We start from the raw sequence: 26,585 nt of genomic DNA, 5'->3' as shown, positions 1-26,585 counted from the left end.
AGAAGTGAGAAATACAAAAGTTGTAGGACCAAATTTTAAATGTATGCTTATTAGAATTTTCTGAAATGACAGGTTAGCTAGTCTGTCATTTCCAGATCTTACATGCTGTATTTCTTTTTAGTGGCAGTTGAAAACATTTTTCAGTACTGCACTTTATTTTGGCTTGTATGCAGCACACTTACGATAGTTCTGTTCAACTAATACAAATGTATTGTAAGATGCTGTGTATATACATTAGGTAACAATGTATATATACACCTAGTAGCAGCATGGCACTATTTCAAGTGGAAGGATAATTATAAATGTCTCATTCACTACTTGACATATAATAATAAGGTTTTTAGCGTATGTTAAAAAAGGTAATCAAATAGAAGTAGGTAGTGTGGTTGAGCGGTAGTGTGTTTTTCCTGCGTAGCAACAGAGCACCTAACCTTTAGTTGTTTAGAAATGGCAAAAAGGCATAATGCAAATGAGTTTTAAACTCGTGATATAAATCTCTTCCAAAGCTTTCTCTGGTGCTGACAGGAGCAGACACGATGTCTGCTTGAGTCCCCTGTGCAACTTCCAACTGCAGTAAGAGGAGTCCCGTTCCCAGTCTTGCCCCTTCGATGCCCAGTCCCGTAGTACAGCAGAACGGAGACACCCAGCAGTGGCTGTGGCCAGACTTCTGGGATGAAGCAAGTTACATCATTATGATGAGACTGTTGTCAGCGTCACTGTGTGTTCGTGAGACTTAAGTGGATGGATGATCTCACTACAGAGTAAGGATGTTCAGGTCCTCAAACTGCCAGCTAGTCCAAAAAAAATCTCTTTTGCACTGCAAGTGCAAGTGGTCATGGTGCACACAGAGAAGGAGTAAACTACCTGGGTTAGAAACGCTGGGGCCTTCCTTCTCTGCTGTTGGCCATACATCGTCTTCTCTTTCTTTGTAGTCCAGTGTTCGTACACCCTGTCTGGTTGGATTTCCTCTGGGAAGACTTGTGGCTTTTAGGCTAAGATTTTTGGTGGGTGAGTGCAGTGTTAATGCTCAGGGCATAGTAATTCTTGATAGTTGATTACAGTCTTGTGTTCGCGCAACCAACCCCCACACCTCTGCCTCCTGAGATGCACCTGACTGTCGTACAGGTTATGTTAGCTGGACCGAAGCTCAAAATACAAATCCCATGCGAAAGTGAACTGACTCATCTTTTGGTAAATCTCTTTCTCACCTAGTGGTTGGTTTGTGGACGGTAAGAGCCTGATACTCCTGCCTTTCTGCAGAGTTGGAAGGGCAGCAGGTCCAAGCCTGCTAATGCTTGAGTCTGAGGAGTGAGGAAATCAGGGACTTGTCATTATGTGAGTTCCCACATTGTCGTAACTGACCTGCGCAGGGCAATGCAATTGCACATGCATGGAGCTGCATTTTTTCAAAGCAGATGAAAAATTATGCGCCCAGGTGAAAGATTACCAACAAAGTGCAGTTCTCACCACTAACAGAAGAGTAGCAAATGTAGAAGCCTCTGTGAGGAAGTATCACTTTGCTCCGTTGCTTAAATATGAGTCCCTGTGTCCACTGGGCATTTGCATGGAATTGGGTTTTCTGAGAATTCACTGTTTATTTCTGGTGCCGCGTTCATTTATGCTGCTCTGAACTTGTCTTGTTGAACAGGTGGACAGGAAGAAAGATACCTGGGTTAAAATAACCGCTCAGCAGCAAGTCTCTGTGTGTGAAATCCTGCCAATTGCTCAGTGATATGAGCTCTGGATTGCAGTCTTCAAGGACAGATATAGTGCTTGGGCTGGACAGGTCATTAAAGAAAGGTCCACTGATAGATGAATGTATGGGCAGAAAAAGGTGAACTTCTGTTCTGGTTATGTCTGAAGAGCCTGTGGTGTGAAGGATTAGCAAATCCTCCAGAGCAAGCCATATTATCATGGATCAATCTAACTGTTGACACTTAGGTTAATTTTACTCAATTTAGCTCAATGTAGCTTTAGTTGGAATTGACTATGCTGAGGCAGGGGCATTACAGTGCATGGATAATAAAGTGGACTGTAATATAAAGATCAGAAAAATCCCAAGTCTTTCTTCACTTAACATAACAGTAGCAATGCTTACTGTGTGGCCTGAACTCACATTTCAAACTGACAACATTATTCATATATAGGAGGTCAAGCATAAAAGTGAGACTGCGTTAAGACTTCTGGCTGGAAAACAGTCAGAAGAGTACGTTGAGAATACGTTGGGGTGTATTAAATGGTGAGTGCCTCTGCTGTGTGCCTCTCCCAGGTTCACTTCTGGGTGGAGGGTAAAATGTTGGGTTTTGGCCCTCAAAAGCTTACTCACTCCGGGGTGCTGAGAGAGCCATCTAAACCCTGAGGCTGTGGGACCATCCGGTGAGCATCCATGTGTTCACTGTGTAAGCACAATGCTTCCCAAAGCAGAAGTGGAGAGAAGTGGAGAGCGCAAATAATGAAAAAGTGGTACCCAGAGCAGCGTGCCCTGTTCAGCTGCTTGGCAGGACCGGATCAGGAACCTGCTTTAGTGAAGGTCTTCCTCCAGATGCAGACCTCATCAGCTGCACAAGGCACTCGGAGTAATAGAACTGTGTGAAGCAGTCAGCAGCAGTCTGTATCCTGTTAGTGCCTTCCATACATACCCTTTCCATAGCACTGTCTATTCATGTCTTTGCCTAGCATCATCCATGCCTTCATTGTCATTCCTGACCAGCTGGCTCTGCCAGCTGAAGCCAAGCCATCTTCAGCAGCACAGGTCCTCCTCACAGTGCAGTACTTATCATGAAGCCTCATTGTACTTCGCCTGTGGGGTTAAAAAGAGACTCAGTTAAGCTTGCCTTCTAAGCAAACCACTCCAAGTCCATCAGCCCTCGTTCACTGATGGATCAGCTCATAACTTTGGACCCGAGACTATTCCATAAATGAACTGAATTGGTGACTGAATAATTAACACTGGTGGTTTCTTCCCCTCTGCAGGGGTTGGCACTAAAGGACCTCACCTGGAAACTGCACAAGTTCTGAGGTGCTGAGAATCACTGCTTCTGCTCCAGTGCACTGTGGGGTAGATGCAAATAGCCCCTAGCTGACCAAGGGCTCGTTTGAGAACCTGGGGTTTCCATTTCTTTCAGTCACATCTCAAAGACAGGAAGTCTGCAAGGTGTGCTTGACAGAAGATGCGTATTCTCATCCAGAAATAACATACACTGGTTAGGAACTGTCTACTTTGGCCCATCATTCAGTGAGGCTGAACCACCCCCTTTTTCCTTCCCAGCTTGACTTTGAGGAGGCTACATGGTGAATCTGGGAATTTGCACCTGGGGCCACAACAAAGGCATTTGTAAAAGGTTTCTTGCCCCCTCAGCTGTTCTCCTCCTGGCCCTCACCACTTGACTGTTCCCATCACTGTAGCACAATGTATGTCAAAACCTCTGGACCTTTCGAAATGGAAAGGAAAGATGCAGATGCCCAGCCAGTTGGCAAGACAGTGAGAGAAAATTCACAGCTGGACGTGTTGTAATTTGTGGTACGTGGAGAGCCCCATCGTGCCACAGTTGAATCTGGAAGTGTGGAGCAAGGATAAGGATCAGTGAGTAGATAGGCAGAGCTGTGTAGCATGCAGCAGAGTCTCTGCCAGTCTCAATATTTAAATCTCTTTCTTTTTTGCAGAAACCGCAAGTCCCCTGATTTCAAACCCTTTCCCGCTTTTACGAAGTAAGTGTGATGGATGTCTGTGGTGCACATAGGCGGGGACTTCCACCTGCAGCCACACTGGCCTGCCCTCTTAGCATTTTTCGTGAATAAATGATTTTTTATTACGAGTCCAGTTGTCAAGGAATGAAATGCCTCGCTTCTGTGGCTCTGGTTTCAGGTTTAAATGCAACAGCAATCCTTCAGGGTGTTTCAGTGCAGTGTGTGGCTGCTAGACCATTCGCACTCACAGCCTTCTGGGAGCAAAGCTTTGTGAAATATGCCAGTAATAGATTTTCCGAGAGACCAAGGCTTGAAGACTGAGAATGAACCCATGTTAAAGTTATGTTTATACAGTGGAAAACTTGTCTTGATTGCTCAGCTCACAAAACACCTTTCCAGAGACAGTTCCCATTGCCCACAGAGCACGGCTGAGGAGTGAGAGCCCAGGGCATGGTGCTGAGCCAGCAGTGGGTGAAGGAAAGCAGGTATGGATGGGCGGATGCAGGCAGTCTGCCCCGTGTCCCTGATGCTTCCAAGAGGTGGAGCTTCTTCCTTTGTCTTACTGTGGGGTTTGTTACTGCTTGGCTTGTGTCTGTATTGTAGGGGTGGTGCTGTCTGTGCCACCCCCGTAATCCAGGACTGATGTCCCTTAGCATGGGACAGCTCTGAGCATGGCCATGGTGCCAGAGGACACTTGTTCTTTCTACAGTTGCAAATCTGAGAAAGAAATGAGAGTTTTATTTAGAACGTGACAGTTCATATTGGAAAAGAAATCGAATTAGTGCCAACAAATGTAAGAATCATGATGCACCCAGGGACCACCTTTTTAAAGCATGCTGTGTAGCACTTCTTTTACTGAGATGGGCAGAAATGACATAGGTTCTATTTTCAAGAAACTTGCACTTATTTTTGTGTGTGATGGCATTTTCATAGAACCGTAGAATCATTTCGGTTGGAAAATGCCTCCGAGACCATCAAGTCCTGCTGTTAACCTAGCAATTCCACTAGGAGACTGCTGCTGTCCCAGATTTGTCGTTTCAACAGTTTGTGACCAAGGTATGCAAAGATGCAGTTACTAAAGCTATTGCCAATGGAAGCATTGGGGAAGAATGCTGAGAACTTTTCCCTGCAATTCTATATTTGGTTTTCATCAAAATGTAGACAGAGGTGTTGAAATCTAGGTCCTTTTTGTAGAGGAGAGAGGTGCCTGGGGGCCCGCTCCCTGCACTGCCCTCAGTTGAGAGCTGGCTGTTGTGTTCCACTTGTGCATGGCCAGATTTGGGCATTTTCTATTGAATGGCAGGAAACTTTGTGTTAAACGCCTTCAGCTCATGTTCACTCACGGCCACAGACCTCTCTTCTCTGGTTTAGTTATGACATGGGGAGTTAACATGGGAATTGGAGTGCGCAAATGCTGTTTTTTCTTTCTGTTGGCTTGCTGTCTTGCTCTGGAGCCTTGTTCACTGGATATATATATTTAAAGCACTAATAAATGTGTCTAATAATAGCCCTGGGGAAAGATGTTGGACTTGGTGTTGGATGGTTGGACTTGATGACATTAGAGGTCTTTTCCAACCTAAATGATTGTATGATTGTAAATTGTGCAGCTGATGACAGTTCTGTGTGGCTTGGGAGCCTTGAGGAGGCTTCAACAGCTGCTGGTGCATCAGGTTGCTGTGAAGGTGATTTCAGAGAGCACCCGGCCAGCTGGTGAGGACAGCCTGGTAGCATGCCTTGTTGAGACTGGAGAAGGACCTGTCTTGCAAAGGAGATAGTTCTGGGAAAGTGTGCTTTTGGGCAGAAGGAGCGCTCTGTGCCCAACATCCAACGCTCTGCGAACCACAGACAAGTGTCCCATTTTTGGGAAGGAAGGCTCTTCAGTCCGTGATAGAGAGCCAGACACCATTGCTTGGGGATGCTGCAATGCTCGACCTCCAGTCTGAGCTTGTAAGAGGCTATTAGAAATGCCGTGGATGGGTGTTTGCAGTCTGCTGGCACTGCTGTGTTTGTGCTCTGCAGCACACAGGCCCTTGTCGGCACAGGAAAACTCAGAAATGGGAGTCAGGCTCCACTGAGGCTGGCTGCAGAGGAGTCTGTGGTGGGAGCTGTGGGGGAGCGGGGCCAGGCAGTGTGGGGGGGGGGGGAGGTGTTGGTGGGTGGATAGATAGCGGGGGGCTGCTGTCAGCACTGTGCACCCAGCCGCTTGTCAAAGTTGTACGCACTCCGTGGCACCGCGTGGACAGTTCTGGCCCACGCAACATTTGCTGTTTCTTGCACAGACTTTTCACTGCCAGATTTAGGCTTGCAGAAAGCTTCTGAACACATGGCAACAACACAGAGCCGAAGAGGCAGCAGGGCCAATGTGGCCATCTGAACTCCACAGTTCATTATTTCATAGCCTCTTTGCAAAGACTCACCCCTTCAGCAACAAAGCCTGGTGCATGCAGCTTGGCTACATGTGAGATGAGGCAGAACACGGAGGACAGGAGATGCACAGAGCCTTGACTCTGCGAGGCTCCCTGCCCAGCAGCATGCCTCATGCAGAGCCACTTCCCTGCTGCTGCGCAGGTTCTCCAGCCTTCCCTGCTCCCGCACCAAGGAATGTGCAGGAGCACAAGGAATTGTGGCTGAACATCCATCCACGGGTGAGCTCGAGCTGTATCCCAAGGCCTGCAGAAAAAGCAGCGTCTCTGCTGCCCCAGCTTCATGGCTCTAGTGTTTGCTGCATGGAAAACTTGCTTTCTGGAGGTGGGTAGGGGAGCAATAGCAGCTTGGCATTGTGTCTTCTGAGCAGTTTAGTGATGTGTGAGAATGCTGTGCTACGCATTTAGAGCTGAGTATTGCGAGATTTTTTTGGTCAGTTGGTTAATGCAGAGTTTTTGCGAGATGCGCATGTGGCAGTTGGCCAGAGTCTGCCACGTGTGAAGAGCAGGACCTTGTGCCTAGGTCACAGCCTGGCAAGCAAAGCAAGAGCTGCCCAAACTTGGGATTTCAGCCTGTAAAGGGGGAGACAGGGGCTCAGCAGGCAGCATTCAAGGGTCACGGATCAGCAGCCTCCTCCTGAGAGCCAGGAAGGAGCCGGGGCACTGCGTGTCTGTGTGAAATGGGATCCAGCTGCCTGTTGCCTGGAGTGCCTCGGCTGGGGGCTGACAGCTCCTTGCAGTGATGGTCTGTGGGGGATGACAGCTGGTTTTTAGCCCCAGCTACAGCAGCTCATGTCTAGCTTGGGAGACCGGTGAGTGCAGGAGCTCTGCATGCCCACTGGGAATCTGGCAGGTGCTGCCCACCTGCACAGAGTGGCTGCACACATGCGGGTCCTTATCGAGGGCTTGCTCAGTTCACGTTGCTGGTAAAAGACCCTCAAACACAGGACTGGGGTCATGCTGCTGTGCCACACAGGCAGCAGCGCTGAGAGTTTGGGGTGCAGAGGGGAAAAGCCGCCAGGGAGACGCTTGGCCCCTGTCAAGCCCTCGCTGCCCTCAGCAGTGCTTGCCCTGCTCGTAGCCCACCTCCTGCACCACCAGCCCAGGAGACCTGGGGCTCTGGGAGCTGTGGTTACAGATGTGAACAGGAGCTCCAACCCACTGAGCAAGTGTGCAGCAGGAGACCAGCTGGCACCAAACTGTGCTCAGCAGCTGCTCAGGCGAATGCAACTAGAGGAGGTTGGAGGAAGGAAAGCCCCCTCCCTCCTCCCCAACCCACGCCAAGGGGCAGCATGTTGCTCCTGCCATGACTCCCGGCCCCCTCAGCTGTGGAACAGCAAGAGGAATTGGTTCTGGAGAAGCAAGTGAGGGTTTGAGATCAGGGAGGTTTCCTGCAGAGTGAGATAGACTGCCTGGGAAGTCGTGCTGCAGGCTGGAGGTCTCTGAGCTGTTTCTCAGCTGACTGTGTAGCTGCTGTTCCTGCTTCGTTCATACACAAGGCCTGCTTTGGCTGCCCAGAACAAGTAAGGCTGGTGGGGGGCACAGGTATTCTCGGGTGGTTGGAGCAGGCAGCACAGAGGGGTCACAGCTTTCCTCGTAGCACCACCAACAAAGCTGAGAGGGAAGGAAGAGGTTCATTGATGGGAGCAGTCTGGGCATGGACTGCTCTCCTGGGTCCCTTGTTGAGCCCAGACCACCCGATGGAGAACAGATCCCCTCTGCGTGCGTTAGACCTCAGTCTGAGCAGGGGGAAGGGAGCTGAAATTCCCCTACAGAAGGGAAAAGCAGAGGTCCCACAGTGGCTTGGAAGGGGCTGTGCTCCCAGGAAGAAGAAAGGAGCACCTGGCTCCCAAGGCGGTTCAGAGTGGTTTTAGCAAAATCTCCAGTTCACTGTACCTTCAAGTTGCAAGCAGAAATAAAAGGGAGAAGGAAATTTACTCCTGTAAGGACCAGGAAAGTCCTGGGAAGTAAAGTGAGACTTGAGAGAGTAAGGTGAAATTCCATTTTCAGAGGAATTCTGCACATCCAGACTTTTGGATTGTTTGATGAATTTAAATTTTATCTCTAGTTTTAACTTAACTCATTTTCATTCATGGCAAACTGTAGACTTCTATGAATCTTTGTCTTAGAAGTATTTAGAAAATGTTTCAGCATCTTGAGAATGAAAAATTAGTTTTCAAAAGCAGACAGTGGTTTTGGTACTCAAGCTGGACATTCCTGCAGGAGGCGGCTTTTGGAAATGGGATGAAAATCAACAGGGTTTTTCTAAGAATCACATATGAGAGACCTCAGAGTGCACTGAGGACACAGTTTGTTGCCGTGGCAAAGGGAAGAGCTTGAGATGAAGAACTGGGGTCACTACATGATGGGTGGAGAAGGGAAGAAGCCAGCAGAGACCAGTAGGGAGTGAACGGGAGCCAGGCAAGGGAAGCGCTAGAAGAAAGACGGCACGGTGATGAAATAGCTGAAAATGTAAAAGGAGGTAAATAAAGCAGGGCAGTGAGACGAGATGAGCTGGGAAGGAGCGGTGAGGATATAGTGAAACAGGAGAGACAGATGAATGTGAGAAATGTGCTGCTTGGAGGGTAGTTTCCTTCCCAGTGAAACATCCTGTAAGTGAGCTTAGGGGAAGCGTTGTGCTACTGGCTACTTGGAAACTTGCCTGTAGGGGAATTGCAGAGTTCGTGTGCTTGTTTGGAAGCAGAGAAGAGTCCTTGGACTTCAGCCGTGCTCTGCCACTCCTCTGGCCAAGGTTACCACAGGCAGAGATGGCAGAAAGGAATACATTATCTTTAAAAGACATGTGAAGATCTGAAAGTGCCCCAGGGAACCAAGGTTTAAGATCTCTTAATTTCAGGCTTGCTGAAGCACCTGAGATGTGCAGCGTGTTCTGTTCACCCACCTCTGCTGCAGGAAAGGAGGCTCCAGCAAAGCAGTGGGGGAGTGGTCGCCCTGTGAGCTGCCCTGGCTGCACCGCCAGAGCTCTTCTGGCCCTGCCTCCTGCTGCCAGCAACCTTCTGTTAGAGTTGTGACCTCTTTCATGTAGATTAATCACGTGTTAATTCTGGCGCTTGAGACATCTCCATCTGAGCAGTCGAGGCTCCATGAACAGCAGAGACAAATAGGTGCATCTGTAACACAAGTCATCTGACGCTGAAATACACATCCGAGAGTGACGGTTTGCACCCACGTGTGGTTTTCTCTTTGATAAGTACAAAAGGAATCTAAACGGATTAAATTGGACCTCTTACATCATTTTACCATAACTGACAAGGTGGCTATGGATGATTTCAACAGAAACAGCTAATCCATATTTTAATTTCCCCAGTCCTGAAATGCCTATGTGACCCTCAGCTGCCAAATTCCTTGCTTTTCTTCAAAAAAACACAGTTCCTTAAGTACGATATTCCCAAACTTCCTCACTGCAGCAAAACACAGCAATAGCATCACAAGAAAATACAGTGAGTTAAATAAAGCATTGGACACAGCTCCACCAGAGGGCTGTAGGTTCTATGAGAAAGGCATGGCAGAGTCTGTAACCTTACAGCTTATAAGTATAGCTTATGTTTGTGGTTTCTTTTGTGTTTTCCTTATCAGTTTCCTGTAGCCATCTGATGAATTCTGTGTTTTGCTACCTAAATTAGATGTCTTACAGCCAAGTCAAGCTTGTGCTTTCCAGTATTTTAGCTCTTCCATCCTGGACACCAGTGCTTTTGTTTATGTGCTGTAGATTTCTTTCGTTTCGTTGATACAAGAATTTTTTTTTCCCTTCAGAAGTAGATACAGGTTTCTGGTACACTGTAGCAACAGGCTTTGCTCTGTGTGTGCCAGGCATTTGTATGCAAAGTTGTTGATTGGAAAAAGACAAGCGTTTAGCATTTCTACTGTTCTAAAACAAATTGCCACAGCATAAACAGTGGCAGTGTGCTGGTATATCTGGAAATCTCGAAACAAACTGCAATGTTAAGATATCTCAGCCACTGTAGTTTGATATTATATCTGTCAACTAATGCATCCAGCTAATAGCTGTTTAAACTGAGCAGCTGCAAACATCTGCTACTAGGTTAACTGAGTGGAAAAAATGCATTTTCAGCATACTCGTTAGAACAGAACTAAACGTATCTCTCGGCTCATGAGGGAGCTCTGCACCCAGCTCTTTCCTGACTCCAGCTCATCCACATGACTCTGGCAACACGGCTCTCCTGCTCTGCTCTCCGCCGTCTGGCACAGCTCTGATTTCTGTGCTTCTTCCCCTCCACCTCTGCTTACCCCAGCTGCTGACTGCTGCTGAGCCCAGTGGCACTCGCCATTCCCCAGTCTTCCTGAGCTTGACAACAGCCACAAAAAAAGTCATCCGCATCCCCATGTGGCATTTCTCCATGTCCCAACCTCTGAGCAACAGGATTTTTAAAACCCGGTGCTCCTTGCCTTACTCAGGAAAGACAGCAGAGACTGGATTTTGATATAAACGGATGCAAAATGCATTCACCACGCTTTGAGGCTTAAACAAGGATAAGCATAAAACAGCCTGCAGCAGGCGTGAGCTAGTGAAGCTCAGTTGGTCTGCAGCCTCTTGAGGCTCTGCGCAGATTCACTGATACCCGATGCACGCACGCACGGCGGGTGCTTCGCTTCAGTGCACGAGCAGCCCCGCTGCTGCCTGGGGCCGTGTCGTGGCAGTGAAGCAAAGCACGCAGAGAAACGCCCGGCCCTGGCCCCGGAGCAGTCGCGTGCCCGGCGCTTTCCCCACTCCCAGCCTGAGCCCTGCGGGGCCGGCTCTGTGGAGTCACTGTGACGAGCACACCTGGGCTGCGGTGACACGCACCGGGCCCTCGGGCACTGCCCCGCTGCTGCACAGACTGAAGTACGCACATGTGCTGCTTCCCTGCATACTCTGTATAATTCTTCTGAACTGATTTCTCCCAAACAGAGCCTTACACCTGTGGAGCTTGTGGAATCCAGTTCCAGTTTTATAACAATCTCCTGGAGCACATGCAGTCCCATGCAGGTAAGCTGCTGACCCCGTTGTGTGTCAATGGAGCTTCCCGTGCTCACGGTTTCCAAAGCCCCAGTAACCTTACCTGCAGCAAAAAAAGATACTCAAAGGCTGGAGCACACAGCAGCGGCTGCAGCAGCGTGAGGCTCAGGGTGTATCACAAATACTGCTTCTTTCCCTAGGAAGAGAGGACATGCCATTTTAGCACATCAAACTGCTCATTCCCTTTACCCAAAGGTATCTAGGGAATGCTCATTTTGTAAGCATTAATTGTTCTTTCCTACAGCAGATGAAATCCCTCGTCCCACAATCAGGGTAGTACTCACTGAGGCAAACAAAGCAAAAATGCTTGCAGGGCAGCAGAGCCTTTGCCAACACAAGTCCTTTTCTGTGCTTATGTGTCCTGGAGTTCTGCAAAGGACTGAAATGTGTTCTCAGAAGAATTTGCCATTTCAGCAGTTGGGTTCGTTTCCTTCTCAGTTATCTACAAAAGAAAATTCTGAGGAGTAGTGATTCAACTACCTTGTTTCTAAGCCACCTTTTTTGTTTTCTGTCTCAACACAGAAGTTTTTAGCATTTCAAAGCCAAAGCTGTTTCAAAGACAGCATTCAGAATATTCAAAAATGTAGAAAAAAGCATATTTTGGATATAAGCAGATTTTTTTTCTTTTCTTGATCAAAACTTTAAGTGAATTGATGCAGGTTTACAAATTAATTCACCTTTGGCAGATCTGTGTTCTCCAACAGACAGCTGCTCTGTTGTAGTATACATTCAGTGCTTTGCATTTGTGCTCACTTCACTGGTAAGCCCTGAGTAATGTGGCAGGGAAGGACAGATTGCTTGAGGAAAAGCATATAACCTGTTCTGTAACAGTAAATTTAATCAAAGTTTGTATTTTCTTTTTGTTTTATTTTTAGTCCTAATTTTAGTGGCAGCATCCCTTGAGTTCTTCATGTGCACGGTTCCTCAGTCAAGCTCAGTTCTTGCTGGCAACCATGTGTCATTCAGCAGCTACTTTATCATCTTTATAATACCATGGATAGACCTTTTGGGTGATCTGTTGTAAGACAGTGAGCTGAGTTTTATGGATGATATTTTCTGTTAGAGCATAAACTGGTTAGTGTGGAGTGCTCGGAAGCTAGGTTATGATGAGGAGCTGTGATGCTCCACTCAGGATAGGGCTGGTGTCATTCCTTGGTGTTGGGGTCTGTTCTTGCTGCTCATCAATGGCAATTTGTGCTTGCTTTCCTGCCGTGTCCCGACTGTCCTATTCCTTGTTCTTGTCTCTGCTGGGGAAATGCGGCAGCGTGAGTTACAGCTCTTAGTGAGACTGAGGAGGGGACCTGCAGAGGAGGGACCAAGGCTGAGGTGCTGGGGGGAGAAGGGCAATTCACTGGCAAGCTGTCAAAAGTTTTAAGCTAATGCTGTCTGCAGCTTCTTCCTCCTCTATTCTTTACAAATGACCAGTGGCCACTGGGCTTGCTTACCTGGCTTACTTTGAACACAGAACAGAGCCAGAGGGAGCAGGTGGCGGTGATCTGAGTCATGCATAGATACGCTTCTATTACATGTCACCAGAGATACACTTACATTAATGGGTAAATCCCCTCTCCCCAGCTCAGGGCTGTTCCTCTTAAACACTGTGTTTTACATCTTTCCCTGCTCTGTTTTTAAGACACCGTGTTCTGCATGGCTGCTTCCCCCCAGATAGCTTGCACTTACTGAAGTGCGTTCCCAAGGCCGCTGCCCCAGCTGCCCCCCATGCAAGCAGTCGTCCCCGCTGTGGTGTCCCTCGGCACGGTGCTCGCCAGGCTGTGTGCTCATGCCTCGTCCTCTGGGGGAAGCAGCAGCTTTTCTTCTAGCTCTGTGCAGCTAGAGGCGAACAGCGCAGTATTTGGTGCTGTGGGATGAAAATGAAGAGGCGTGAGAGCCTCAGACAGCCTTGGTGGGTATCTGGTTCTGGAAACCATACTCAAGCAGAGCAGCAGCAGAGATTACCCAGGGTGTGCAGCTACTCTGGACACATTTGTTGCCTTTTAGTCTGTCAGAGACAGACTGGCACATCCGAGAAGCAGCATCAGCACAACGTCTGTGCCATCTGGGGAGGCAGAGACCTTACCGGTCAGCAGAACTGGGGGCAAAGGATCTGCAGTGGGGACACTGGCACAGTAGCCATTTGTAGTAGTCTGTGTGCCTGTATTCAAGGAACGTTTCACGATGGGGATGTGGAGATCCAAAAAGCCCATCCATGTCAAATACTCCCTCAGCTGATGTGTTTGGGACCCAGTTTAGCTTGCTGTGTCTGATGCAAAGGGCTAATCTCTTGCAACTAAACGCGACCCGTCCACTGAGCCCCTCTCGTAAGTGACCAAAGATAGGGAACGTGCATCTGGCTTCAAGGAGCAAGAGCGGAGTTGTACTGGCTCTTGAGTCGTTCAGAGGGCTGAGCCTGGAGGCTAGAAGGAGAGATTATAGCTCCATAAAACAGCTACACAATGAGAGGAAGCAATTAGAATGCAAATTGGAGGCTGAAAGGCATAAGTAGAACAGCAGAACATCAGGCGAAAGAATTTGTTCTGTAATTACACTGTACAATATACAGCTTTGATTCCCTTTGGGGTACTTTGTTCAGGTCGAGTGCCACCATATAATGCCCTTCTGATAGTCTAGAGCTAAAAAATAAAAGGACAACTAGGTTGAATCTGGATTAAAGGATTGGAGCCATGAAGGGAAATTAAAGAACTATGATCAGTGTAGTTCACAGACTGCCTGATAAGGAAGATGTGGCCAAAATGTACAAACCTCATTTATGCCACATTGAATGCTGATGGATATTTGCAGATAATAAATCTCCTATTACTTTAAAATAGATTAAAGAGTCGGGGAAAGTAAATTCTGAGGTTTTCTCCCCCCACCCACCTCACCAGTATGAGGAAGCCTTCATGTTGATACGCCCAAACCACGAACAAGTTGGTAGCCAACATTCAGCATTTTCCTCTGCCTACCCGCAGACATTTTAAGTTGAGGCCACTTGTGGCATTAGGTCAGGAGCAATTAGACTAGGCAAATGCTGAGGGAAGAGTGCTGTTATATATGAAAAGTGGAAACCACAGCTCCAAAGAAATAACGCCAACAATAGTACGTAGCAGTGTTTGGTCTTTGTCCCGGGCTTACCTGTTGGGTTTGAAGGAGTGACTGTCAGGGTGTGCAGCAGTAATGTAGGCATCACACAAAGCTCTTGTCCTCCCCTGTCTGCACTTGATTTCATCTGTTATTCATGTACAGCCCTGCAGAGCAGAGCTGGCATTCACTGGAGCACCTCCTGCTCATTGTGTCTCTTCCACACATGCAAAGACCAACCTCTGGCTGCAGTCCTGAGCATGTCAGCACTCCCCAACCACCAACCACCACGGTGCACCCTGGTTTCCATGGGCACCTGCATTCCTCCCGCAGAGCCCTGGCTGGGCTCTGGTCCTGCCATACCCTGGATTTCTCCGAGGTGTTGATCTAGTTTGTGTCCAGGCCTAACAATAGCTGTTCATCTTCAAGGTTTATGAATGCCCCAGCAGTTAAGATGCAGAGCTGCTCAAATTTGACAGGACTTGTTTGTGAGGAGTTTCATCATATCATTGCTTCTCTCTAGATCCTCGCTGGACTCCCTTTTCACCCAGGTCATTGCCACATGTGAAGGAGAGCGGCTTTGTGCTCTCCCATTCGTTCTGATGGGCAGCCCACAGCTCTGCCTAGCACCAGATGAACCTGGGATGCAGAGCAAAGCCCTCAAACCTGTGTGTGCTTTCATAAAGCATCCTTTCCCTCATGTGCTGCTGTCTGGAGTGCTGGGGCAGGATTAATTTCACTGCATGCTGGTGTATTTAGGCTACAGATGTTGTCATCTGAGCTGATCTTTTTGGACTCCCTTTCTAATCAGTGGAGAAGTCATTGACTCCAGGTGAGTTCAGAGCATGTTAAATCTCATGCTGCAAGAGGCATCTTGTTCTGGCTGGGTGGATGAATCACACCCTAATCCTGTTTCGCACCACTGAGGGTAAAAGAAGCCATAGAGGGGCCGTTTTGAAGAGAGGCATGTCTAATAGAGATGTCCAAAATTAGGTGAGATGAGTCCAGTTGTGATGAGTAAAGGACCTGTTTTGTCTTCTTTGTTTTTAATTCCATTCTTCTGTTCAGCTTGATCATCAGTCTCTCCATCTTCCTCTTTCCTTTTCCACCTCTCTTCATTGTACGCTTTAATATAGCTTCAGAGACTATTTCAGAGCACAATTTCGTAATGAAGCATACTAACAACTAGAAAACTTCTGGAGTGGGGGAAAGGTTCTTCGGACACAGGAAAGGAATGACATGGACTTGATATGGAATTTACTGATCTTGTCTGCATTTCCTTGGAAAATCCCATCAGTTTGACAGCCAAAGTGTTTAGGCCAGTCCCATATAAGAAAATGGAGCATGAACACCTCTAGTCGACCCACAGGGGGTCTTCTTTGCAGCTGTAGGGAGGAACAATCTTTGGTCATACTCCAGAAACATTTTTTGTTTCTTTTTATTTCCAGTCTGAGGCAGCAGTGAGTAGCCTGAGGGACATTGGGAAGAAAACATGAAGTAGTTCCAGTAGGGGAAAGGGGAGCCACTTGCAATGTGGAAAGAAAAACAATAAGGCAAATGAAGGATAAATATTTGTTAACCTTGCCTTCATTTTGAAAGCAAGCAAATTGTACAGGTCAGGCTGCACAAGGAGCATCTGTTCCTCCCAAAATGTTGAGACGTTTCTCAAGCTATGCTGATGGCATCAATGTCACTGATGCACAGAAAAAGTTAATGTCATTTCAGCCACGTTTTGGGAAGGTGATGGGGTGCAAGTCAGTTTTCAAGGTTTCTGACAGTACTCTGCCATCTCTGAAAACTTCTTAATTACTACAGAGAATGTAGTAGATTGGGGTCACCTTAGTTAGGGAACCATAAGTAGATGCTAAACAGATGGGTATTGTTTCCCCTTCTTTGTGCTTTAAGAATTAGTATCTTGTGCTTCTAACACCTCCCTGTCTCTTGCCCCACAGCTGACAACGAGAACAATATTGCCTCTAGCCAGCCCAGATCACCTCTAGCTGTTGTTGAAGAAAAGTGGAAACCACAGCTCCAAAGAAATAACGCCAACAATAGTACGTAGCAGTGTTTGGTCTTCGTCCCGGGCTTACCTGTTGGGTTTGAAGGAGTGACTGTCAGGGTGTGCAGCAGTAATGTAGGGATCATACAAAGCTCTTGTCCTCCCCTGTCTGCACTTGATTTCATCTGTTATTCATGTACAGCCATGCAGAGCAGAACAACCATCCCATTAGAGGAGTACTCATATGCAAAAAGTACTGGGGATACTGGGGAGGACGTTTGTAAGGGCACACTTGAGAATGCCTGGAAAAAGTTAACTTCTGATCCAAGGTCAGACATCCAGTCTGGGGTTAAGAAATGACTCCATTTAGTGTGATGTGACATAGGCTTCCTGAGCTGGCTGTCAGCCAGTGTCTGGCTTTGTCCCCAGCTGGTCCTGCGAGCTTACGCTTCATGGGACATGGTAGAATACAGCCCTTTGGGAAAGCATCTCCAAAGCACTTGAGCTGAGCATCCTGGTGGATGGGTGATACAAAACCACGGTGCTTATGTGTTCTGGTGTGCCAAAACTGACATTTATGTTGCCAAAAATCATCCACAAAAAGTAGGGGTGCTGGAGATTGGAGGAAAAAAAATAAAATTTGGGCTTCGGCACTGCTTGAGATGGTGGAAGAAGTTGTATGCTTCCCTTCTAAAACAGCTGGCTCAAAGAAAAGGCTTAAATCACAAAAATAGTAAGAATTTCAGCTTCCCAGCTGGGCTAAGCCACATGAGCAGAGTTGTGACCATCAGCCTGTAGAAATGGATAGCAAATGGCACACGTGATTATAACTTACCTAGGCAATTCTTAAATGAATGCCACAGAGATGCCATTGGTAAGGCACTGTGTTGTGAATAGCCAGTGTGTGCTCTGTCTCAGTCCCCACGCCAGGGAATGCAAGCAGATAAGGTCTTAGCTGCTCTTAGCAAGTTGTTCCATCTACCCTGGCAGTACATCTGTCCAGAATTCCTCTGGGGAAGAAATGCAGGGTTGGAAATGTCTCTGCCATCATCTGGGCATGTTCCACCTCCTCGGGTCAATCTCAGCATTGTTTTTTGACGTCCCCCCTGCTGTTGCAGACAAACAATTCTCATCTGTTGCTTTCTCTTCCTCCTTGTATTTCGCTGCAGCATCTGCAAGTGGTTCAGTAGGGAACAGCGCGATCCCGGAGAAGGAGCGGCAGAACATTGCCGAGAGGCTCCTGAGGGTGATGTGCACTGACCTTGGGGCTCTGAGCGTGGTGAGTGGGAAGGAGTTCATCAAGCTAGCGCAGACCCTGGTGGACAGTGGAGCTCGCTATGGTGCCTTCTCAGTCACCGAAATTCTTGGCAATTTCAACACACTGGCTCTGAAGCATTTGCCTCGGATGTACAACCAAGTGAAGGTGAAAGTCACCTGCGCCCTGGGCAGCAATGCCTGCCTGGGCATCGGTGTCACTTGCCACTCGCAGAGCATTGGCCCTGATTCTTGCTACATCCTGACAGCTTATCAGGTGGAAGGCAACCACATCAAGAGTTACGTCCTGGGAATTAAGGGTGTAGATATTCGAGATAATGGTGATTTTATCCACCACTGGGTACAGAACGTGCTCTCAGAGTTTGTGATGTCGGAGATCAGGACGGTGTACGTCACAGACTGCAAAGTCAATTCCTCTGCGTTCTCCAAGGCAGGCATGTGCTTGCGTTGTTCGGCCTGTGCCTTGAACTCAGTAGTGCAGAGTGTGCTGAATAAGCGAACACTACAGGCTCGCAATATGCACGAAGTGATCGAGCTCCTGAATGTCTGTGAAGATTTGGCAGGATCCACGGGCCTCTCAAAGGAGACCTTTGGCTCCCTGGAGGAGACCTCTCCCCCGCCCTGCTGGAACTCAGTCACTGACTCCCTCCTGCTTGTCCACGAGCGCTACGAGCAGATCTGCGAGTTCTACAGTAGGGCCAAGAAGATGAACCTCATCCAAAACCTGAACAAACACCTGCTCAGCAACCTGGCGGCCATTTTGGCGCCGGTGAAGCAGGCGGTAATTGAGTTGAGCAACGAGAGCCGGCCCACCTTGCAGCTGGTACTGCCCACCTACGTCAAACTGGAGAAACTGTTCACTTCCAAAGCTAACGATGCTGGCGTAGTCAGCAAACTCTGCCACCTCTTCTTGGAGGCGCTGAAGGAGAACTTCAAAGTTCATTCAGCACACAAGGTAGCCATGATCTTAGACCCTCAGCAGAAGCTGCGGCCCGTCCCACCATACCAGCACGAAGAGATCATTGGCAAGGTCTGTGAGTTGATTAATGAGGTGAAAGAGTCCTGGGCAGAAGAAACAGAATTTGAACCTTCAACCAAGAAGCCCCGGGCAGCAGGGGAAGCCACAGCAGCTCAGGAAGAAGATTGGTTCGGGAAAAATGAAGTCTATGATTATTTGCAAGAACCTCTCTTCCAGGCCACCCCTGACCTGTTTCAGTACTGGTCGTGTGTTACCCAAAAGCATACAAAACTAGCCAAGCTAGCCTTTTGGCTCTTAGCAGTGCCTGCTGTTGGTGCCAGAAGCGAATGTGTAAATATGTGTGAGCAGGCTCTCTTAATCAAAAGGAGACGGCTACTCAGTCCAGAAGACATGAACAAACTCATGTTTTTGAAGTCCAACATGCTTTAAGACTGTCTTTTAATTAAAACAAAACTTTAAAACACTGTTCCAAACAAAGAAAAAGAATTTTAAGTTCTAAACACTGTGGACCTCATTATGAATGCCCCTGGAAACCAAGTGCTTTTTTATATATATATAAAAATATAAATATATATAAAATTAAGTTTGAGAGGAAAGCTGAGCACGTGAGAGAGACAGCCCTCTGCCAGGAACGTGCTCCTTTCCATAGATAGTGTGTGGACTTGACAGACTTTCTAATGTTTTCAAGTGGGCAGACCAATGGGAGGCTGATGTTCTAAAGTCTTCAGGCAGCTGAGATCTAAAGTGACTTGAAGTTTCTTTTGTTTCTCCTCCACCCCACCTTTCCTCTTGTCCCCTGGGCCATCTTGCCATGGATAATCAGACTACATTGAACAGACCAGTTCTTCACTGGACTTTGCTCCTTTGAATAACTGTACACCTTGAGGGCATTTGTCTGCAGCCTTCTTGACATACGGTGCATGTTATCAGGGCAGCTGTGTTTTACGAACACCAGTATCTTAAGAAATCAGGAAGGGAGACTCTAAGATTGTTTTTATTACTATTTTTATTTTAACTTTTTCATATAGGGTTTTTCCAAAAAAAACAAAAGTTACTCTTGTGTCTCCATTCCCAGTTTTGAGTTTAACTTGTTAGCTAGTGGTTATAAGTTTGATTTAAAACTAAGAGAAATGATTCATGGCAGAAAGCATCTGTAATTGTTATGTTTCTTGGATATTTTTTTTTTTACAGCATACCTTCTTTTCTGAATTCCCAGTGTAAATTAGCTTCTCTGTGAATTCTGTACATCAGGGGTTCTCAAATTTGTTCACAGAGTAGCCCATTTATGATTAAATAATATCCTTATGGAAGCCACAGCTGTTGCTTATATGGAAAAGCTAGAAACCAGGACAAGCAAGCAGGCGGTTACAACACAGATGTCTTTGGCCATCAGCAAGCTTGCCAGCGTTTGCCAGCTGCCATTGAGAACCCTTGTACCTAAACTTTTTGTAAACCTTCCCACTACACACACTCAAAATAGCCTTCACGAGGCCAAGGACAAACCAAGGTGTATGATTTTTCAGGGGAACAAAGATCATCAGTTCTGTCAAACTAGGGTTTGAAGGAAGCTTAGAGAAGCGCATGGGCTCAAAGATCCTTCTGAATGTAAGTGCTCCTGATTGAGTGCGATGAATATCTTCCTGTTTTATTTGGAATGGTTTCCTCTAGTAGCACGAATGTCTTTTTAATACCTACAGTGCATTACACTACTTGTTATGTTGTTGAATCGTTCTGGCTAGGAAGGCCATCGGCCCTTAAGTGTTCACACTTACTGGCTCACCCCGAATGCAATTAGAGATCATCGTAATGCAGAAACATCTCAGTCACTCTGCTGTCCACCAAGGCCAGTGCTCTGCTGTGTCCGGTTCCCATAGGCACAGCTCATGGGCTGCTAGACAAGATCTCTGCAAGCTGTCAGAGTTGGTGCCTCTTGGACAATTCCTGACTTCTGGTGCCAAACTGTTAATTTTTCATCACTGGGACTTGTATCCCAGAGGCAAATTGAAACAAATTCTTATTTTTGAAGCATTCTCTCCTGCTTCCAGTAGTGTCCTCAGGAGCTGCAGCCACAGTGGCAGCGGAACAGCAGCGGTGGTGTGGGAGGACGGATAGGGCAGGGTCCAGGGACAGGCTGGAGGCTGGAGCCCTCAAACAGCGCAGCGGTGTTTCTGGTTGCTGGTGGTGCAGTGGTAAGATCGGGGCCCATTTTGGAACGCTGCTGTTGAACAGACATTCAACCAAGATCCCACCTGCCCATCTCTGGTTGAATTAGAAGTTGCACGTCACAGGACATGAGAAATGGCAGGGCCAGTCAGCTAGCTCGCAGCTCAGCCCACCCGGCCTCGGGTTTTGTGTTCAGGCATGGAACCCAGGAACTAATGGACAGCTTCACTGCCACAGGGCTCAGACGGGGAACAGTTTGCATGCTAGAGACCTTCCCTAGATCAAGGTCACCGACGATGGGTCTTTGTACCCAAGTGTCTTGCCCCAGGATGACTCTTGCCCTTCTGAGCCTGGAAACAGGACTTACTGTAGCCTGAGTACAGAGCTTAGGTTGACAGCACCTCTCAGCACTGTTAGCGGCCTCAGGGCAAAACTAGTTCTCTCTTAAATCTGAGTTTTGCATATGGATAACTTAAAATATGTAGTCCACAACCCCACCGGCAACTGCAGAGGTAGCAGCAGGTGAAGATGAGCAGCCAAGGCGGAGGCACTTGGAGATCTGATTTCTCTGGCAATGGCTTTTGCAAACAGGTGCAGGTCGCAGGGCCAACGTTTCTTCTTTCTGGTTTTATTTTCCCCAGACAAATCCTGCCCACCCAGCCACTGTCTGGGCCCACAGTAGCATATCTATTTGTGCTTGCAGTGCAGGAGGAGCCTGTAAGAAACAAAAACTAAGTCTCAGACTAAAAACAAACAAAAATACATAATTCAGCAGGTGCAAAGTGTGCCGATTATGAAGTATTTGTGCCTGCTGCAGGTTCCACTGAAAAACACAAGGGATCCTGCAGCAAAACTGGGCTGAAGGGACAAGTCCAAAGCAAGATTAGCTTTGGAGGCTGCAGAGCTCAGCGGACAGGCAGAAGCGGGACGGGATTTGTACTGCTTTTTCCAAATGGTGTGCTACACCTTTTTGCCTGGTTTGCCTGAGATTCTAAGATCTGCTCACAGGCTCTTCAGCACTCAGGCAAAGGTGTGACAGCTACTTGTTCCTTTCAGAGAGTTCCAAACCCAGCACTTCTTTGCTGTGGGACAGGCTGGTAACTGCCGTGGGATCTGCCAACTCAGGCTCGTTGTGTGTCTGCCAGGCATTAGGATAGGGAAGTGGACCAACAAGAACTTACCACAGGTTTAAAGCCCCAGAACTGAGGTAAAATTGCAGTCATTTGTGCAAACATTTAATGCCAGGCTGTCCAGCAGTGAGCTGGACCAGGGCTACACAACCAGGGCATGTGGGTGGAGAGGCCAGCGCCACCCACAGTTCCTCTTCTCCTTTTTACAGTCTGGATGTGGCATCAGATCTGGAGCTTTTCTGCTGTGGTGACCAAAGAGGGACTGATGGGCCCTCTCCCCAGTTAGCAGCTGCCAAATCCACAGTTATCATTGCACTAATTCCAAGAGGGATCTAAACAAACATACAGCAATGTCTGGCAGATGAGATTCTCCCAAAGACTTAAAAACTCAACTAGTAGATGAAAAAAGGCAAAACAAAATCTAATGGAGCAATCTGGAAAGTCTGGGTGAGAAGAGAAGCTGGTTGGCCAGCCCTTCTCCAGCAGGTCAGTGGAAGAGGCCACAGCTTTTCATGAGCCTTCAGAAGGTCACAGGGTGTTCTGCTCGGAGGAGCTTAGTGCTGGGCCTGCCCATGGGCTGACTTGTGTCTGATGTTCCTTTGCCTCTTTGAAAGGAGGGAAGCACATCTGGAGCATGCAGATTTACTCTAAATGCCAAGGTTTTGCTCCTATTTCTCCTTCCCTCCGTAGGACTCAGATGTGCATTCTAGGGAGTGTAGATACATTACCACGGTCTGAATTTTGGAAGCTCTTATTTGCCGGGTTATTGGCATCAGCTCAGTGGTAGCTCTCTGTACAGAGCAGCAGTTGTGCTGTGAGGAGTCCTGCCCGTCCTGTGCTGGGAGGCAGGAGGAGAGAGGCCCTCTTGGGTTTGGCCAGAGCTGTCATGAGGTTTTGCTCCCCGTGGGCTGGGAAAAGTCCTCACGGTTGGGATCATTCTGTGGTAGGTCATGCTGGGAATTGTCTTCTGCTTCTTCTGTTTCCTATACTTGCACTTGAGAAAGATGTTTGGAGAAAAAAAGAAAAAAAAATGGTGTATGTGTCCTCTGGGCATTCATTTGTTTCTGCTGCTTGTTCTGAGCCTGACCTTGCAGGCTGCTCTCTCAGACTTACACTTTGCTCTGGGAGTGGTTGTGTCTGCAGGTGGGGAGTGGGCACCAACAGAAGGTGAACTGTAAAGAATGAAGGGCATTCCAGTCCTGTCCGAAGATCCGTGTTAAAACAAAACTGAGGAAGGAGGGTACAGAGGCAGAGCTCTTCACACCAGAAGGTTGTTTCTTTGTGAGTACAGCAGTCAGGGTCAGTGGAGATTGTGGAGCCCAGATCTGTCTCTGTGTCTCTCCCCGTCTCTAGCAGTAGATGGTAGTTGTGTTCTGGCTTGCAAGATGGCTCGGTGTCTTGTGCCTGTGTCCATTGCAGATGGAAGTAAACTTTTCTTTTTGTCAAAGTTTCGTCTGTTCTAAGAAACCTGATTTGGTTGGTTTTGAATTAGTGCAATCTGGAAAACATGTTGTGAAAGCCAACAGTAGGCTCAGGTTTTGGTTAATTTAGACTTCTGTTGTTGCTGGGTAAAACAGTCTAACTTTGAGATAAATTGGTTTAAGCATCCCTAAGAACCGCCTGCACTGGTTTAACTGTGCTTGCTGGGTGTTCTCCCCTGCTGATCAGAGAATACATCCAGAAGCATCTCAGGGAGTCATGACCCTTATGTGCATTCTGCCCGTGAAGGTGCGGCAGATATGTTCAAAGCTCGGGAATCACTGAAAACAGAGGGGAGACACTTCGGAAAGCGGTTGAGCTCTGAATTGAGATATCTGGGTTATTCCAGGATTCAGTGAGATGTCTCAGGTTGGGTGGTTTGCTTTTCTCCAGCTGCTTGCAATAACACAGAAGGTTTAGTGTGAGAAGAAATTCCTACATGTGTTTATGTCGGTGGGTGACACTGCTCGGCCTTACCCAGGGAAAGGGATCGTTTCCACCTCGCGGGTCCCGCAGCAGGCGAGCCGAGACGCTGTGTTGCACGGGAGACGGGTGATGAGACATTGTGCTGCTCAGAGAGCACTGCACGTGTTCTAGGCAGCACCGAGTTAGCGGTTAATCAAAAGGCAGTAAAAGAGCAGCCAAAAGTTGATGAGAGGCTGGGAGTGCTGCTTGTGCTGAGGAAGGACTCAGATCTTTAATTGCATCTCTGCCTAAGGGAGGGGAGAGAAGCTCCCGTGAGCTCTCACAGGGAACAGGTTGTTCCCTATGGAATAATTGGGAGTATTGGGATGAAAGCGAACAACAAAAAAAAGGACACTAAAGGCAGATTCTGGGAAACGTTTTTTATTGAGGAGAAATGTGTGATCTGGGAGGAGTCTGTTACGGGAATGTGTCCTGGGCCCTGTCATGAAAAAGGAGACTGCACGGCTGTGTGCTCCGTGAGGCTGCTTAGGACCTGACCTAAGGTCTGAAAGAGCCTGGGTGCACAGGTCAGAGGTGCTGGGGCTTGAGGCCCATCCTGCCCAACAGCCGATAGGTCCAGAAGGGCTCGGGGAGCATCTTCTCCCACGTCCTCCCACTCACCTCCGACACTGCGCCATCCACCAGTCCCTGCAGGAGGGAGGGAGCTGGCCGGCGGGGCAGAGGAGGTGACACCAGTTTGGGGGCAAATGTCTCATCACCCCTCGTAATGCCAAGGTGAAAGAATCAGGGGCAGGGGAGAGTATTAAATGTTTTGCTGCTTCTGCTGTGCATTTTCTGTGCTACACCACGATCTTGAGTTCGTGGGATCTGTTGGGAATGCCCAGAAACATCAGCTGAGACTCAAGGTGCTTTGTCAGATACTTCTGAGGATGTCACCCTGTAGCAATAAGAGCTCGCTTTTCCCAGCGCGTGGGACCTGTCCCCATGCCACAGGTTGCCATCGTCCTGGGCTCCAGGAAATGTCACCGAACCAACCAAACAATAACACACGGAGAGGTAAAACCAAGCACAGCTCCAAGTTGAACGCCTCATTAGTACTGTGGGATAGTTTGCTTATGCTAGGCCAGAAATGGTAAACCAATGAGAGTGTATTGCCCTGAAATTTAATTTTATATATTGAATGTTTGGGGAAAGTCTGTTTAATTACTTGTTTTTGTTCGGCTGGTTAGTTGGGTTTTCTGCTACTCCTGTTAGAGTCCTTTCTTTTTACCGTGATGGAAAAGTTTTGCTCACGTTAGACAACGGTGTATCCAGTAGCCCCGTTAGGGTTTAATGTAGGCAGCTGAGTTTGATTTTTTTAGAATAGCTTCTGAAATGAGTCACATAAATGGCTCATTCATGCACAACATCAACCACTGACTGAAAGGATTTTCTTTTTCTTGCCATCGTTTTAGCATCATGGGCAGTGGTCAGCGTGTCTTGGTACCCGGGTGAGCAGCGCAGCCTTAACGACAGGAATATTTTGCAGTGGAGTTGATGAGTACAGGCATGTCAAACCCTTACTTTTTACAACCAAAGTTCCTTAAAAAGACACTTCCAGCCTCATCAGCCTTGAATGCTTGTTTTCAGTCTTCTAGGGGTTCTTGTGGCGGTCTCTGCAACATGTGTGGATAGGATGGTTTTCTTTCCGCTGGGCTGGGGGGGTGGGAAGAGGCATTTATTTTTTTCTTGCTCTCCGTGGAGAAAGACCTTTCCGCTCAAGGAAGGAGGTGTGTATTCTGGAAGGAGAAGCAGTCTAAGGAGCTGTTTTCCATGGTCCCTTAAAACTTACTGGGACTAATTTTTTTTTTTTTTTTAATTATTTAAAAGGAAAACTGATAATGGATGAGCTGAAATATTCATGACAGGTGGCTAGCCAAGGCTGTAAGTCCAGGAGGAACACACATCATCCAGACCTGAGGATTCTGGTCCGCCGTAGCTAGAAAGTGTCATGCCGACAAACCAAACTGTCAGGAAATCCTTGTTTGCAGCCAGTCTGAAAAGAGAAGCTGTTCCTCGTTCGTGTGTTCGTTTTTGGAAACCTCCTGCTGGGAGCTGAATTCTTGTTTCATCAAGAAAACAATTAATGTTCTCCTTTCCCTCCTCACCCTCCCTCCCCTCAGTAACTTGTGTGCATTTCCTTCTTTTCTGTAGATGCAGATGTTCTAGGCAATACCACAGATGCACCTGCGTGTGTCTCTACCTGCGAGTGCAAGAATCTCATGTCATCTTAAAAAATACAAAAAAATATACAAAAAATATACAAAAAATATCTTTTTTAGGCCAGAGTTTTCTACAGGTATTAATGAATATTTTTCTTAATCCTTATAAGTTTTATGTGTTTAATATTTCTTAATACCGGTAGCATTAATTTATACTTTTGTAGCAACACAATATTTTTATAAACCGCCACCGCTGGCTTTGTCTTCATAATGGGGAAATGTGCGGGCAGCTGGCCCTGCACTGTACCATGTACTGTATTTAAAAGGTTATCTAATGTCACACTTGCTGTGTTAATAAACAAAACAAAACCTGTTTGAAGTCTCATGTATTGTTGGTGTGGATCGAATGACTCAATAGAGAGCAATATTGCACGGGGTTGAGTTGCTGATTTTCATTGTGATATATGAACGCTTGAGGCCAACTCAAGTTCTTCTGATTTTTTTCTTTTTAGAATTTTGTTTTGTTTTGTTTTGTTTTGTTTTTTACAGCTAAATAAATTCAGTGCTGTTTGAAACTTAGACTGACGTCAAATGAAAAGGGTTATTAAAGAAAAAAAAATCAAGGTGTTTAAATGTTGCTGTTTTTACAAGTCTGTTGCTGTCTGAATGGAAATATTCCACAAGAGAGAGGAATAGTTCCACTTAGC

The 26,585-nt window shown here is 47.3% G+C and overlaps 1 protein-coding gene across 15 annotated transcripts in view; it reads left to right on the top strand.

Annotated features, from left to right (window-relative positions):
* ZNF618 (zinc finger protein 618) overlaps window positions 1-26,251 on the top strand; it is a 166,593-nt gene extending 140,342 nt beyond the window's left edge. For 12 of the 15 annotated variants that reach the window (XM_083807655.1, XM_083807665.1, XM_083807663.1 and 9 more), the window contains 4 exons: window positions 3,664-3,708; window positions 11,041-11,118; window positions 16,179-16,280; window positions 17,395-26,251. In XM_083807655.1, coding sequence (XP_083663781.1) covers window positions 3,664-3,708; window positions 11,041-11,118; window positions 16,179-16,280; window positions 17,395-18,908 — 1,739 coding nt within the window. In that variant the 3' untranslated portion in view covers window positions 18,909-26,251. The remainder of the gene's footprint in view (window positions 1-3,663; window positions 3,709-11,040; window positions 11,119-16,178; window positions 16,281-17,394) is intronic. The other 3 variants (XM_083807664.1, XM_083807654.1, XM_083807656.1) reach the window with 2 other exon arrangements.
* The last annotated feature ends 334 nt before the right edge of the window (window positions 26,252-26,585 follow it).

The sequence above is a fragment of the Anser anser genome (genome assembly GCF_964211835.1).
Source record: "Anser anser genome assembly, chromosome: 21".
Classification (NCBI taxonomy): domain Eukaryota; kingdom Metazoa; phylum Chordata; class Aves; order Anseriformes; family Anatidae; genus Anser; species Anser anser.
This window is presented reverse-complemented; position numbering and strand designations above follow the sequence as displayed.